At 32.5% G+C, this 17,973-nt stretch overlaps 1 protein-coding gene across 1 annotated transcript in view; it reads left to right on the top strand.

Annotated features, from left to right (window-relative positions):
- Positions 1-17,685, top strand: part of LOC106458260 (para-nitrobenzyl esterase-like) — a 61,052-nt gene extending 43,367 nt beyond the window's left edge. The window contains exons 4-9 of the mRNA XM_013917746.2: positions 1,854-2,138; positions 2,313-2,634; positions 6,751-6,822; positions 11,236-11,391; positions 13,649-13,794; positions 15,756-17,685. Of these exons, the coding sequence (XP_013773200.2) occupies positions 1,854-2,138; positions 2,313-2,634; positions 6,751-6,822; positions 11,236-11,391; positions 13,649-13,794; positions 15,756-16,064 (1,290 nt within the window). The 3' untranslated portion in view covers positions 16,065-17,685. The remainder of the gene's footprint in view (positions 1-1,853; positions 2,139-2,312; positions 2,635-6,750; positions 6,823-11,235; positions 11,392-13,648; positions 13,795-15,755) is intronic.
- Positions 17,686-17,973: the final 288 nt, after the last annotated feature.

Here is a 17,973-nt window from a genome sequence, read left to right as displayed (position 1 = left end):
AAGTAAGTAGCGACGTCATAAAGTAAGTATTGAAGTCAGTCGTAGAAGTAAGTAGCGAGATCAGTCGCAGTGCAGAGAAGTAAGTAGTGAGGTCAGTCACAGTGCAGAGAAGTAAGTAGAGAAGTCAGTCGTAGAAGTAAGTAATAATGTCAAGGCCTGGAAGTAATTTGCAAAGTGAAGTGTATCATAAAGAAGTACTAACGAGGTCAGCCTTGAGGTGCAAATACAAAATATAATCAGAATCACGACCAGCTTTCCATGCTTTGTAAAACTCTAGAACTTAATTATATGTGTACCTATTAACTCTCTTTATACATCATACTGCTTGTAAAAACATTTCATCTTTGATTCTATGCAACTGAGCATGGATCGCTGTTCTTCACCTGTGGAATTTAAACGCTAATAAAACATTGTTCAATTATGTTGACCGTCGACTATGATTGAAAATAGAAAATGTTTAACTCATTGTTACTGTTTAAGTCAGTTTCAAACGCATTTGCATTTAATTAGGTTTAATCACTTCTGAAGTTCATTAAAAATTTAATTAAAATAATTAGAGAAAACTTTTCAAAATGTTTTATTCTTTAAATTATTTATCTTAATATAAATATTTCAAGATGTCTTCCTGTTCTTTTGTGTTCTAAGTGATAACCAATCCATTTATGTTTTGTTTTGTTTTTTTGTTATTGACGATTTATATTCAGCGCGACAGATGTGATTATTTGCAATGTCTGAAAATTTTATCAAAAATTATTAAAACAATAATAATAATAATGTCCGAGACGTCAGGATTTATAAATAAATAACATAACTAAAATAATTTAACAAAATTAATTTGAAGAATATATTCCGAGCTGCTTATCTTAATTTATAAAAGTTTTAAAAATGAAAAAAGAATCCCTAAGGCCTGTGATCGACTCTTCGTTCATAAAAGCCCCCCAGTGGCACAGCGGCATATCTGCGGACTTACAACGCTAGAATCCGGGTTTCAACAAATTTTTATCATAAATTAACTTATCACTTTCTCACATTTATATATTATAAATTAACTTGTTAATTTCTCACATTTATCTATCATAAATTAACTTATTATATTTATCATAAGTTAAGTTACTAACCCTGGCATAACCATTAAAAGATAGTGAATACTCTATCTTAATTATCTTCACTAACATATCTGAACGAGATAGTCATTAATTATCTCCTATCTGGAGGGATATTCATTAATTGTTGTCGTAATCATATCAGGAGGAAGTGGTTGATGATCATCTGTACATATTGTATATTAAATGTTTTCTAGATATGTCTGATATGTTTTAATTATTTGGACCTTTGATCGCCGTATTTGCTAAACCCTTTCACAGGAACATCTGGATGTATTGTCAGCATTTTTTACATATATATTTGGAGTTATTGTTAATAAATAACAACCTTTCACAGGAACATCTGGATGTATTGTCAGCATTTTTTACATAAATATTTGGAGTTATTGTTAATAAATAACAACCTTTCACAGGAACATCTGGATGTATTGTCAGCATTTTTTACATATATATTTGGAGTTATTGTTAATAAAGAACAACCTTTCAAAGGAACATCTGGGTGTATTGTCAACACTTTTTACATAAATATTTGGAGTTATTGTTAAAAAGAACATCTTTTCACAGGAGCATCTGGATGTATTGTTAAACCTCTTCACAGTAATATCCAAATACATTGTTAATTAACTGCCCTTTCAGGTTCTTGTAGACGTCATATTTATCAATTTTAGTTATATGTAGATAAAGGCATGAAGCCTAATTATCTTCTTTACAGACTCAAATGGACTTAATATGCATTACTTATATTCCCAGGCACACTTAGACGTGATGGTCTGGATCCATGGAGGCTTCTTACAGTTCGGAAGTGGTCATCAACCAGGTCTTAGTCCATCTGGAAAACTAGCCCAGAAGTTGAACGTAGTACTTGTTAGTTTCAACTATCGTATATTTGCTATGGGATACCTTGCTCTCGATATTTTCACCGATAACAATTCGAGTAACAGCAATACTGGTGGAAATTTTGGTTTATCAGATCAAATAACTGCTCTGAAATGGGTTCATAAAAACATCAAAAATTTCGGAGGAGATCCTAACAAGGTAAATGTTCCATTTGTTGATTTCCTCATCTGTTTCAAGAATAACTCTTCATCTAAACGATTTAATTATATATATTCTAATGCATATTAATGTAAAATCAACAAGTTAATTCGGAGAACATACGGATTTTTCTTTTACACTATTAATACATCTATGTCATTCCTGTCGTTTTAGATAACAGTGTTTGGGGGAGATGCAGGGGGAGCCTCTATTCTTGCAATGATGACTTCTCCTGTTTCCAAAAAACTTTTCCAAAAGGCTTGGCTCACAGGACCAGCATTAATTTTCAGAAGAACTTTTGCTGAAGCTAACAGACACAATGAAGCTTTTTTTCTGAGGAGGTCAAATTGTACCGACCAAAACTGTTTGCGTAAACTTTCGGACAGAAAAGTTATCAATTATTACCTGGGAAAAGACGATCCATCATTTCGTATTCGAGATCAAAATGATCTACCGATCCAAGGAATCTATCCTGAACAACTTGTGGTTGTAGGAGGTACGTATAACTAATAAATGTCAATACTTCCGTACAACAAATTGGATACTTTATGTTTACCTGTTTTTGTCGAATTTTAACATTTGATCAAACATCATTTGACGATATTTTATATGGAAAGAATAATAATAATTATGTCCATGAAGTGAGCAGAAAGGACAGTCTCCAGTGTTTATTGAACTGAAAGTGATAATAAAGCCATCTCAAGGAAACGTGGGAAAGTACTCGCTGGAGAACAAAATCAATAATTGTAAGTAGGAGATTTAGGATCGTGTAATTCTATCAAACGCTTAATCCAAAAGTTTTCAAGGGATCAGTAATAAAATTCGAGTCGTTAAAAACACAGATGCCGTATATAACGACTCCCTCTGCAACATGTTAGCTACAAAGCTATTAAGATGTTTGGAAATCTTAAAACAACAGTAATAGAAAATAATACTTTTGAACCTACTTTTAGTTTATCAGAATACTTTCGTAACTAATAACATGGATAAAAAAATCTCGTCATCAGTAATTCCTTCTCGAATTATCAATCTAACCTGCCAGATAAATTATCAGTGAGTTCTAAGGCTTAATGTGTGGGACTGATCGTTAGCGAGTATTCAGAATGGCATCTAGAACAAATCATTAGTGTGTTTTTAAGATGACACGTTGAGCTAATTGTCAGCGAGCGTTTAGAAATGTACGTGAGGCTAATTATCAGTCTGTCTTTACGGTGTTATGTAGAACTTATCATCAGAGAGAGTTTAGAGCTGTAAATGGGGACTAATCATCTTTATGATAACACACGAATCCAGCTTAGGGTGTACACTTAAATTCTTCAACACACAACAAGGCGAAAATTGTGTTCATCTTTTCATATATGTCTTTGAGAAATTAATGTTTATTCTAGTTGACTTTAGCGGATAATCAACAGACTGATTTATGGCTTTCAATATAAGAGTGTAGTTTATATGTAGGCCTGCCTATTTCATTTTAGCAAATACAAAATAGCGATAATCTGAGGTATATGGGGAAACGATTAACAGAAAAGCGTAGTTATAAGCAATAGAACGATCTGATTTCTTTGATTAGGTAGTGTGCATGTGGTTAGTGTATGGTTGTACAATGAGTTCCACTGTCAACAGTTGTAGAGCATCATTCCGTGTTAGGATAAATTTTGTAAAGTTGGTCATAAACAAGTTTGTAACTTCCTCGAATTAAATACTTATATTTTATTTTAACCTTTAGTGTACATATCATCTTTCTCCTGTTAGTTATGTCCTACATGTTATTTTTATATTTATTTTCTTCAATTGTTTTTTTTTTTTGTCAGTCTCTACTGAGTTTATTATACGGGTCTTGGATAGACAATATAGATAAGTACTGAGAATCAATCTGAATAAAGGTTGGGAACCTTTTGTTTAGTATAGTCAGGAACCATGCTAACTTCTTTGAAAATGTAAGGAAGAGTGGTGTGAGTTGGACATGACAGTTTTACCGCGGAGCCTTTTGTAATGTAAACTACACCGCAGAAGTACGTTCGCCATACAGAGCGTGACCGAAAGTGGCGACATGGGGTGTAACAACGTTGTGAGGCTCCAAAATCGTTTTAATACGACTACTCAACCTCTGTATAGATATAAAGTAATCAAAATCTTTCCACATTAATCATATTCTGATAAGAAATGAAACACGTTTTCTTACGTACTACAGGAAAGAGGTGTTTGATATTTCGTGAAAAAAAACACTAAACCTCCTGCTTTCGGAACCAGTCTAGCCTCAAGAAAACAAGCTGATGAGGGGCAAGATGTAATTAGCCTCAGGAAAACAAGCTGGTGAGGGGCAAAATGTAATTAATTAACCTTTAAAACGCGTGATAATTTTCTCCGCTGTCTATGGGGCGTCATCACCTACCCCAACCGAAGTAAACTGGCTGTTGTGTGTTGTATAACAACATTCGCACTTAGTCATCACACTGAAATACTCTTATTGATTACTCAGCAGGGCGCAATGTGTAAATAAGACCTCTAAACACCAATTTTCAAACACCAGTGAGTGCATCTACAATCCATCAAGTATGGCTAACTGAAAGACAGAAAGAACCCCATCAAAGTGTACAATACGTAAGCACAAGAATTTGCTATGGACTTCACCGTGAGTTCTCTTTATCTTAGCAATATAATTTAGAAGTACATATGACAAGACATGTGACCCGATTTAGCCAAGTTCACGGTGAAGTACAGTGAAATATACGAATACACGCGTATCTTATAATACAGAGATGGATGTTCTATTTGTGAATTAGTGAAAGGTAAGGGGCAAAAAATGAAAGTTTTTCTATTTGGGTTAAAGTATGAAGGTAAAGTAACGTAAAAGCACTATATACACCTATTTATTTGTACTCAATACCTAAGATAATTTCAAAAGCTAAACCTATTAACCAGTATCAAATATATTTACGTAATGATATTTTTGAGTTTAAGATAACGTTTACTCAATATATTTAAGAGTGCTTTATACACAATAGTTATTTAGTTGACAAATTTATTTTTATATTACCATTTCTAAGGGATTTAATTTTGTTTTATCAACTAATGGTAAATGATCATATTAACATACTTAACTATAAACTGTACCAAGGTGATTTATTAGATCGTAAACGTTGCTGATTATCATATTAACATACTTAACTATAAACTGTACCAAGGTGATTTATTAGATCGTAAACGTTCCTGATTATCATATCAACATACTTAACTATAAATTGTACCAAGGTGATTTATTAGTGCGTAAACGTTGTTGATTATCATATTAACATACTTAACTATAAACTGTACCATGGTGATTTATTAGATCGTAAACGTTGCTGATTATCATATTAACATACTTAACTATAAACTGTACCAAGGTGATTTATTAGATCGTAAACGTTGCTGATTATCATATCTTCTATGTTACAACGAACAAAATAAAAAAAGCCACAATAATTGAAAGGGTTTTGACTTTTGAAAATATGTGTAACACTGGGATGAAATTATAACAATTATTGCAACTGAAAATTCTTTACACGTTTTCTTTTAAGCTTCGGAGTTTTGTTATTTTTAAATAAACCAGAAAAATTAGTTTCTCTTTGCAACAAGGTGATACGATACTGTAACACAACGGAGGTTAAACACTTCCGCAGTCCGTACTTTTGGTAATTTAATTTTGTTCAAGGTTTCGTATGTTGGGATAAACCAAATAATCGTCACATTTTTTTTATGTGCATTAAATAATTAGCATCATCCAATGTAGTCTGATATCTAACTTAAGTTAGCATCATCCAAAGTAGTCTGATATCTAACTTACGTTAGCATCATCCAAAGTAGTCTGATATCTAACTTAAGTTAGCATCATCCAAAGTAGTCTGATATCTAACTTACGTTAGCATCATCCAAAGTAGTCTGATATCTAACTTAAGTTAGCATCATCCAAAGTTGTCTGATATCTAACTTACGTTAGCATCATCCAAAGTAGTCTGATATCTAACTTACGAACACCTGGAGATTTCTCGCACTTATTTAAGTATTCTCTAGCTTTAATAAGATACTTAGTGGAATTTGTTTGTTTTTCGTCGTTCCTGTATAATAATTAAGGTGATTTTTGCACATTCCAAGGCATTAAATGGTATATCAAAAAGTATTTTTTATTTTGATGTCGATAATTTCTGTATGTTTTTTGAAAAAGTTGCCTTATTATTCTATTTTTGAGTTGGTAATTTTAAATCTTATTTTCTAACTAACAAAAATATAATCGACACTTTTCATAGACTTGTTTAGATAGATGTGTAATTCATAAGCTCATATTTCGTCATCGAAAAATAAATAATTAAATAAACGTTAATTGAGGTCGACAGCCTTAAAGAGTAACGAACAAAAGTATGGAAGTGTGTTATGCTATGGCTCATTTTGGTACAATTTTATCCTAACATTGTAACATGAGCAGCACAGCCGAAATATTTTTGCTTACACTGGGCTTATGTTATTTCGAAAGTTTCATTCACGTGTAATACGACTTTTTAAAAAATTTGCCCATTTAAAGTTATACCCTTGTTTTGCCTTCCATGGTACCTATTTAATTCCGTTTGCTTAACAGATGACGAAGTGCCAAAACCGCCAATAGAAGCAATAGAATCCGAAGAGATCGCAGATATACCCCTTCTTATTGGTAAGTTATTCATAAACACTCGTGTAAAAAATGATCATTGATGAAATGTCCTAATACGGTACATATTATCAGGTTTTATAAAACTATTTTTATTGCTCTACTAACAACACAGCTTTAATGACTGTGTGTGTGTTTTTTTTATTCTGGCGAAACATGAGTTAGTAAATCAGAATAAGTCGACTTCTTTAAGTTGATTTCAGACCACGCTGTGATTGTTATGCGGAACTTTAAGTTTTGTCAAAATGAATGATTTGAAAAATTTCTAGTTTTTGCTAAGTATAACCTGAATATAATGCGAAAAACTAAGTTCTGAAAATTTTCTGAAAAAAAAAACAACGTTAAAATTAATTTTATTATTTTCCGTAGAACATTCTAGAGTTAATTTAAATTAATTTTATAACTAATATCCTCCAAAAATAAGCCTAATTTTATTTTTCTTTAATATTGATCTCGTATAATCAAAAATATTTTTTCTTCCGAACTTCCAAAACACATTCGTGTAGTTTTTGTATCAGCTGCTCTCGTGTTTTAAAGAGCGTTTCGTTCGGCAGTCATATATTCACATTTTGCTCGCTTCTCTTGCATGAATAACGTCACCATTTTTATGTTTATATTCCTTGCGTGAATGGCATCTTCCTCTTTATCCACACGCTTTGTCTCCCATGTGATGCTCAGAGTAATTTTGTAAACTATGTTTTACTATCCTATTCGTAACATCCCTGAAATGTCTACATTTATTATGTGGTATGAAGATTGAACATGTAAAATCTTTAGAGACCTATAACATTTTTATGATCTAGTGCTATTTGTTAACCAGACTTTAAGAATTATGCGTATTGTTAACCTGTTTGTCATAAAAATTATACGCTTACAATCTGTACGCTGATTCCAGTTTTTTGTTATCAGAAAAGCTCCAACAATTTTGTTGCTAAATCCCATAACCAGTTTTATGGATCAAGATTTTGATTTTCTTTGCCAAGAGTGGTAATGTATTTTTGGAGCACCAGTGTTAATATTTTAACATCATAGGTAATGTATTTTTGGAGCACCTGTGTTAATATTTTAACATGGTATTTGCTAATGTTCTATAACACTAGTGGGCACTGTTGTACCAAAGATGAAACTAAAGCCACATTGCCAGCAAACGTGCGACTTATTTGAAGTTTCTTGTCTTCCAGATACTTGTAAGACAACACACTTAGTCCGATAATTCTCTGCGCCCCATTCGTAATAATAAACAGACCCAACATCCTTTGTATTAACTTGTCAATGACGTACACGTATCCACATATAAATTGCCAGAGACTTGATATTCAAGTGTCATAGAAATCAATCAGTTTGAAGGCAGAGATCTATAATATAATAAGCTAGTTGCGTGGAAAGCTTCCGAAGGATTTCCTGAGCTTTAATCAGGTGGTGTATAGCCAGGCTGGTAAAAAACCTTTCACTCTGTTTGATAGAAACGGCAAGTGAAAAATAAGATTGATAGCGCAACATCTGAATCTCGAGAATTTATTACAAAAAAAAAAAACCAGAAAAATACTAATTTACATATGTTACATATATATATATAATATTATTATTAAATATCTTTATTATTAGTAAAACTCATAAATAATAACACAAACATATATATACTGCCTATTAGTATTGAATAGTATATATTGTTTAAATTAAAAAGTGTGCTAATGAACTCAATTCATAAGCTTAAATTTTAAAACCACGATCCATTACAATGCTGATATGATCGTGGAACTTATAGAACAACATTAGATAGCTTTGTGGTCTCAGTGATCTCGAATTAATCACCCTAACTCTAAAATACACAGACTTTATTAATTTACATATGTTTTTTGTTACTACCTAGCATTGCTCACTTATTACTATTCAGTGCAGGATTATAAATCTAAATGAAAGACACTTTAACATAGTTTAATGCTGTGTCAACCAGCCCAGTACAAATACAACCATGCACAAGTAATTACTCAGAACGTAATTATTATTCTTATTTAGTGAAGTACTGACATAACGAAGCGAGATTCGATCGACAATAGTCTATCTTTAATAACGCACGCAAGTTTTCAATTTACAAATACACGTACATTTTGTATATTAAGGCCCTCACCTCTGTATGTATAATGCTTTCTTAATTCATATTAACATATAAAGCTTGTACTTTACTTTTTTTGAAATGTTAAAAAAGCTTTCCTCCTACTCCATCGATATAGAACCTTTTCGAAATGGTGGGGCACATACATGATAGGGAATTCCATTTGATAACGTCTTCTAACGATACGGTAGTTAAAAAACAAGAACAAAACAGAAGACATCAGTTAAGTTCTGAGACCAATACTTACTTGTTTTGGCTGTCGAAACGAATTGGTGTGGTAGTAGGAATCCAATCTACTTTTGATTTGGAAAGATACTTTAAGTTGTAAAAGTTCAACGCGAAACGCCTCATGAGTACGTAGAAGGTGACTATTTCCAGTATCCATAATATCAACACTGAGACTAATAAATTTATCACGCCCCCCCAAAATAAAATAACGACATGAACCAGGTCTAACAAGCTTAATTAAGATAGTTTTTTTTTTAAATCAATTTTTATGTCTCTGACTGGAGGTCCTATTAACAATAGATTATCAAAATATAAGAATTATGATATTATACTTGTAGGGTTATTATACTGAGTTTGTTGAGACAAACGCGTAACTGTTGAAAATGTTACTAACTTGACTTGTTTACTGTAGATGATGACATACGTGCCTACGGCTAAAGTTTTCACCATTAGAGAACATCAATATGGTGAACATATGTTTTTTTCATTTTGATTTTTCGCAAGGCTATACAGTGGCCTATATGCGTTGTGTCAGCAGCAGTGAACCAAACTCCGCATGCGAAAACAAATCCAGTAATTTGATGTTGGTAACATCTCATATTAAGTCTCCAACTGGGTGCTATTTACTGTATATTCTTATTAAAAAAACTCAGTTTGAACAACATTTAAAAGTACACAATACTTTAAAAACTGCTGAAGACAGCAGACCTTATTAAAACAATAGTGCGCGACTTAGATGGGAAAGTTCCATGTATGAAGGTTCATATTAAAGACTGTGTTCTAAATCAAAGCATAAAAACAACAATAAAGAACACATGAGACAGTCCATAGTCACTTTACACAGGAATATCACATAAGCATCACTATAGAAGCGATAACGTTTACGAAGACAGTTTTATCAAAGATAACACCAGAGCACGTAATGTACATGCTTGAAATTTATGTAACAAAAAACACGATTCTTGACCTACCTACATGTCTTTCTTTCTGCCATTTTAATAGAATAATCTATATTTGCTTGTATACGTTAGACTATGCTGCTGATATACCAGAATGTGATATGTACGGTTTAGTTCTCAGTGCTAGCTTGTTATCCATTCACACGTGGGAATTGTTTACTTTCTTTACTGTCCTTGCTTTTTAAGAGGATTGTTACTTTCAAATACTACGAAAAGCGCACGGGTTAAATGTTGTTTTCCGGTAATCCTGTATGCTTTTAAAATATATAAAGTTTTTGTTCTACCAGCATCTAGGAAGACACGTACGATGAACTTATTTTTTGATTATAATAGATTTTAGAATCACTTGATTAAAATGTCTGTACTGCGACTGTGAAAGGGCTTCAGAGTACCTTTATTATAAGGTAATAAAGAACATATCCACTAGTTTGAGTGAAACTTGTTGAACCTGAAGGCTTTAGAGGTGAAAAAAAACAAGAGTTTAAAAATATTAGACATTGTTGTTTTTTTTCAACTTGTTTCCAAAGATACTTAGTTTGTCGGTGTTTTCTGGTAAATTAAAACACAAACAAATTTGTCTTTGTTACAGCGAACTCGATACAAACTTTGAAGAAGTGTAATGAGTATTTACTTTGTTGAAATAGCAAGCATGAGAAGATAAAATGAAAAAACTTGAAATTTTGTTAGTAACTTATGTTACTCGTTTTTAATTAAAGTTCATGATTTCTAGAACATGGTCTAAAGGGCTGGTTTACTGCTTCGTGTCAAGACTAAATAATATTTAGAAAATTGAAATTTTTAAGTACGTTCAATCGGTATAGCATGAAATATATGATGCATACGTACTGAGCCCCAAACCAGCTTTGCTCGAAATACTTGTACACATTGTGAAGTTACAAGTTATTTGTTTATCTGCAAGTCCTTCTATCAGTGTTTTTTACAGTTCAAATGAGAAACAACATTTCTGACAACATCTGTTTCTATTATTCTTGGGCCCCCTTCATATCTGTATTTTTTAAACCAAAGCATATTATATTTTTGGTTTCTGCTGTTAATATATGTTATTCAGACAGACACCAAATGAGTAGAAACACTAATATGAGAATTTTCTGGCAGGAACCTCCACTCAAGCAGTAGAATTTTGGCCAGGGCCGGACGACTTACGTCATTGGTCGTGGAGAAGGTACAAGAAGTATGTAACTACAAGCCTGGATAGTTTTGGGCCTGGTATTGCTCGTATGGCACTCCAGCTTTACAATAGTTCAGAGACAAGTAAGAAACACGATCCTAATCTTTTTAGATGCAGATGTTATTTCATTGTTCATCTTCTGAAGCGTTTGGAAAAACACTTCCATTTAAGCACATCAAAATATCGATAGCTCTTGATAAAAAAGACGTATTTGTACCATTGTTCCAAACTCTTATCATTACAGATTGTGCAAGGTTTCTTTTATTATCTTCTTCTCGGGCACATAAATCTCCTTCTCTCCTTTGATTCCACTGACTAAGGAGATTTAGGGAGTAATACCTCGTGGCTGCTCTGGTACTTTTTTTTTCGTTTGTGTATGTATTGTTTTTACTCATACAAAAACGGTCGTTTTTCTGTGTCCTGCTTCGCGTTATTTTTAACCACGAATCCCACTACTTGGTCTTTTTCAATAGTTATTTAAAATATGCATCTAGTGTTTTAACAGATTCTTTTCAAACTTTTATGATGAACATCATCATCTTTCTTGGCAGACACTATTACTGAAGCTGTAAGGGTTGAATGTGACCATTACTTTATTATACAATATTCATAACTACTGCACACTCATGTGTCACTACAATGATTCTAATGTAACAACGATCTAAAGGGAGAAGACATTGTTTTGTAACTAAATATAATGTTTAGAATAATATTCTTCGAAAGAATTCTTATCAACCAAACATAAAAATATACACATTAAACGCTGAAGGTGAGCTGTAATCCTAGTAACTGGTCATTGGTTACACTCCTTAAATTTCTTGTATGATCTTTATTTTTATACATACCATCAGAGCGTCGAAAACATACCATGATTAATGTGGTGATCAGTGAGCTCTTAGAGTTATAAGTGCACGTGGGAATGTTGCTTCAGAAGAATTCTGCCACTTTCTGAGGAAGAACTCGTGTCTTTGTGAGACGTATAGTGCTATACTCACTTTCCTTTCTCACGCAAAAATCTTAATATCCGAAAACAATCAGTGGAAAGAAAGACGTTACATTTCACTCCCTTTTAATTTGATTTCAATTTTCACTTGCGTGGAAAACTAGTACTAAGAGCTGAGCTTCAGTAAAGACGTCAGCGATTTTTATTTCTAATTTAATTAATGTCTGAAATAATAGTTATATGTTTTTAATTTTGAATAGATGATTTCAAATTAATTTCCTGTCTATTGCTTGAAGTTTCTAAACTAATTTAAAAAAACAAACATTCATGTTCTAAGACAAGCCTCCGAAACTTTTGATTAGTTAGCAATTAAATGGTAAAAAACTTAACTTGGAAATACAAGATGTTTAAAATGGCTCTAAGGATAAAACAACTATCTGACCAGTGTTTCGGTCACATGATGAAGATCATTATTGACCGCATAGTCGGTCACATGATTAAGATTATTATTAACCGCATAATTCATATTCCATTACAGCAATTTAGCCATTTCCTTAGGTTTTCAGATATTACAGTGGATGCGTTTGTTGTCCGTGAAAAATAACCTTATGTCATTGGAACAATCAGATGACTCACCATAGAAACTCGACAAGAATTTTAAGTAATTGAAGGTTTCTTCTCTCCAGTGCTTGGGTTGAACAATTCTTCTTATCTAAATGTTTTATCGATTACAGCTTGCTTAGTCAGAGCTGGAAAATTCAATCACAATTACGTAACACTAACTACAGATGGAGGTGTCGAGGTGTTGATGCATTATATTAATGAAAAACAATACGAAACACCAGTTTTTATAACAATATACAATAATTTTAATAGGCTACTTGAGGTCATCTTAGTACTATTTACTGCCCTCCAGTGGCACAGCGGTATGTCTGCGGACTTACAACACTAGAATTTGGGTTTCGATACCCGTGGTGGGCAGAGCACAGATAGCCCATTGGGTAGCTTAATAACAAAACAAACAAACAGCACTATTTACTACCACTGAAAAAAACTAAAGAATCAGTGCATGCTCTTGAAAATTAAGAATAAAAGCATTCAAATCGCACTGTTAGAATATGTGGTAAAATAAAAACAGTAAATATTTTTTTATCAAACTAAAGAAAACATATCTATATTTATGTGTTATAACAATGTAAATATTGTAGTATGCAATAGTTTAACTTTATTGTAAGGAAATATCACGGTAATCATTGTTGTACAACTCTCTCTTTACTGATCTAATGCCGGTATCTAGATAAGACATAACATTTTTATTGTGATATTCCATCACCTTTTAAACCTAAATGAGCTCCTTAGGGAAGACAATTTTCTTATTTGTTATTTTTTTCGGCTAGCTTCTGGAACAATCGAAGAACTCTACACGACAATGGTTTCTGACCTGAGGCAGACCTGCCCTGTGAACGAACTGGCTTCTGCTTACAGTGATAATATGAAATCACCTGTATACCGTTACATCGTTACAACACAGCCTTCGGTATCTGTAAGTACACACATTTATTCATATGTCTTCCATTATGGATTTCATGTTGCATGTAAAATTAGAATTGATGACCGTAATAAATTCATAGTTTAGTTAAAATTTATTAAAAGCAAACACGATATATTATTCAGCATATATTATTATATATATGATCTTTTGAATGCTTTTATTTGTAACATGTTGAATGATCGATGAATATTATACACAAGTTTAAAAAAATCACTGGAAAATGAATTCGTTATAGAAAAGTACGTATGACCTTTCATTATAACCCGAATACAAAATACACACTTTGCAGAGATAGCTGTAGCTTATACAAAGAGATGTATAAAATTATATAAATTATTACTTGTATAATTTAATGTTGTATAGTACCTTTTCCGGGTCGTTTTGAGATGCGATCAAAATCAGAAAGTAATAGGGAATATATATATATAATAGAATATGTGTTTTTTACGTGTGAAGTAGAAGGTCCTTAATTTTTTGTATGTGTTTTTCGTGTACTTCATCGGGAAATATCTGATTTTTTGCAAAATTACGCAGAAAATGATCAAATTTATACATTTGTTAAAGTTTTCTGATATTGTGAACGAAGTCCTTTTGTTTTGTTTTCCTATACAATTAAGTTGCATTGCATGTGATTGCATTGACCATCACAAGTTAAATTTAAAGTCAGAGTTTGTTTTCGCTTTTCCTCACCATGCCATTTTTCCTGGAGCTAGTACCACTTTTCTCATACCACAAAAGAGGAAAGGAATGTATGTTATGAAAACGGTTAAACATACAGTTTTTGTTTTCGGATTTTTTTATTTTCTCGTTTAATTCTAACTTTTTTTTACAATTGCTTAAGAAATGTTGTTATTTTCCCTATTATTTGAGTAGAAAACTATTGTATAAGCAAAACTTCGTCATGTTTGGACACGTTATATTATACTTAATTAAAACATGTTTACTTGTAATAATAGGTATATCTTGCATCAGTCAAGCTGTAGCCAATAAAGGACTAATATAGAGCACGGTATTTTATATTTTGAACTTGATCGCCACTTTATGTGACACATGAGTTGAATGGCCAGGTCGGAGACCACAAGTTTCAATTATAATCCACATTTAGAAACTGCTAATCAAAATAATAGCAATAAGCCAGCAGCAGCCGCTGCCGAATGTATGGCTACTTTTCACAGTAAGTGGATTGATTGCCATAGTTATAACGCCCCCACAGCTCAAATTTCGAAATATTTCAGCACTATATCGCGTCACGAAACCTAGACATTCCAATCTGCAGCCAAATAATCAAACCACAAATCCACATCACTTGGAAAATATGCATGAACTCAGTTCTAAGCTATCGTAACATAGTACAAAATAACTTCACCAGGACAAAATTAAGACTTAAAGTTAAAGTACTTTCTTATATAATTTGATTTGTTTTCAAAATTGTATAAAAATCTGTTTAACCTTTAATTTCACTCTTTCCATAATTTCTATGCGTTAAGGAAACAAAGAAAATATAATATTTTAAATATCTAACATTATTTCAAATAACAATTAAGAATCCAAGCTTTTATAAAATATAACTTTTGGAAAATATAACTTGCCTTTTCAGATGGACCATGAATTTAAGGGTCCACGGTTTGTGCCCCGTTGCTGCAAAATTACACTTTGTACTTTCGGGCCGTGATTGCGTTATAAGAGTGATATCTAAATCTCACTATTTGATTAGAATAGCCTAAAATGTAGTGGTGGATGCTGTTGGTTAGTTACCTTCCCTCTACTCTAGTTTTTCAGTTCAAAATTAAGGACTGTTATCGCATATATCCCTAATGTAGCTTTACGGTGATATCAGAAAAACAAACAAATCTTTTTGAAAGGTAGGATGTAAGTGCTAATTATTGTTTTATAGAATTTGTTCAGGTTAAGGTTAAATTACTCATCATTTTTTTTTTTCTTATTATTTGTAGGTTAAAGCTTATGATTATAAAGCTCTCTACAGCTTTCACCTATGGGATCTTATTGCGTTTTTCCATCAGCTTGACATTTACTTTGACAACCCTAGCGAAGAGGACTATGCTTTTGGCAGTCTTTTGCATGACATTGTAATGGCATTTGTTAAATCAGGTGAACCAACAACTGAACATCCTGATTGGCTGAAGTTTCCTAAGGCCCTTGCGTTACTAGCTGAAAATGTTTCTGTCATCGACAGCTACCATGCCACTCAGTGTAAGTTCTGGAAAATGCATGGTTTGACAAGATACGCTTGGGTAAGTTAAAATCGAGAAGTTCGAACCTGGCTGTAGGGATTTAAAGTTGGGGGATGGTGTCAAGAATGAAGAAAAACTAGTTTCTTGTGATTTTAATACTCGTGAAAAACACGCTTAAACTTCACTTTTATCAATCAGGCAGATGATAAGAGCAGGCTTAAATCATGTACGGGAATGGATAAGGTGTATACCTCAAAATAAAGCGATTTCAATGTACGGACAATTGAAGTATACATTAAATCACAAGTAATATTAAGAAGAAGAAGAAATCACGTGCTTATTCAGATCCCAGGTACCCTCAATGTGTGTTTGTAGTAACTATGTTGTTATTGAAGTGTTTTGATAAGTCTACTTCCCAGTTCTTAAACATTAACATTTCTCCGTCCCTCGTAAAACGCTCAGAAAAATAGAGAAACGGGATTGAAAAAACTTTTTAATTTATCTTAGTAGATTATCCTGCTTCTTTACATCCGTCACGACATTAATCGGAAGTATTATGACACCAGGGTTTTTGGTTTTTTTTGTTAATTGTAACCTATGTAAATAGATGTATATATATATATATATATTAAATATAGAGGTCTTATGTTAAAGCATTTTCCTAGATATCTAAACTCACTACAACTGGTGAGTGTTTTGTGCATGAATTAATTAACTATTTAAGAAGGATGTGTGTCTATCGTGAATGTTTTCGTATTTATTTTAAGCTTTTGGTAAATTAAATGATCTTGAAAGTTTTCTCACAACTGAAAAAAAAAAAAGTGCCATAATTTTTTTGTGAAATCATATTAAGCTTGATGCTTACGTCAGAATAATATGCCAAACTTAAACATGCAGATGTCTTGCTTTCAACTATTTCCCCCAACGACAGTACACTCGGCAAAGCAACAAAGTTACCATTAAGGCTGGTGACAAGGATGATCAATTATTCTAGAAATTACCATTTTCGACCCGTAAAATTCGCGCCTGAATTTAATGAAACTGGATGAAGTGGAATGCAAGACGGCACCATTTCACGAAACACTTTACAAAACTTTTATTTACTGTGAAACTTCAAAATTTAAAATAAGAAATTGGATTGCACACACACACACATTAAGCATGTTCAACTCTTATAGATCTCTCTAAATTCCAGATTACAAGAATTTCTGGAAACCTAAGGTATATTTCTATTTTCTTTCAACGGAATCAGTTTTACATATATTAATAGAAGAATGTTTTATCTCATTTCATTTTCTTTTTTACAGAATACGTTTTACATATTAATAAGGGAGCGCTTTATTTTACTTCGGAAAGCTGTGACAACACGTCAACAATTTAATTTTGTATAGTTTCGTATGTATATCTTGTGACTGTTAGACATCAACAAAAGTTAAACAAGTTAAATCATAAATATTGAAAACCTTGTATGATACGGAGGGTTTGCGTCTAAAAGGTCACAGAACTAAAGCAAAACAGAATGTAGATGATTCAAATGTCTCCATATCCTATTTAATAATAAATTACTTAAGTTTACGCAAAAGCTTAGAGTTAAAAAAGTAATCTGAAGGCAGTTGTATCAGCCATGCTACATCCCCGATATATAAAAAAATGCAGTTGTATCAGCCGTGCTACATCCCCGATATATAAATATTTGCGGTTGTACCAGCCATGCTACATCCCCTATATATATAAATATTTGCAGTTGTATCAGCCATGCTACATCCCCTATATATAAATATTTGCAGTTGTATCAGCCATGCTACATCCCCTATATATAAAAAAATGCAGTTGTATCAGCCATGTTACATCCCCGATATATAAATATATGCAGTTATATCAGACATGCTACATCCCCGATATATAAATATATGCAGTTGTATCAGACATGCTACATCCCCGATATATAAATATATGCAGTTGTATCAGACATGCTACA

Source organism: Limulus polyphemus, unplaced genomic scaffold, assembly GCF_000517525.1.
Source record: "Limulus polyphemus unplaced genomic scaffold, Limulus_polyphemus-2.1.2 Scaffold436, whole genome shotgun sequence".
In the NCBI taxonomy this organism is placed as follows: domain Eukaryota; kingdom Metazoa; phylum Arthropoda; class Merostomata; order Xiphosura; family Limulidae; genus Limulus; species Limulus polyphemus.
This window is presented reverse-complemented; position numbering and strand designations above follow the sequence as displayed.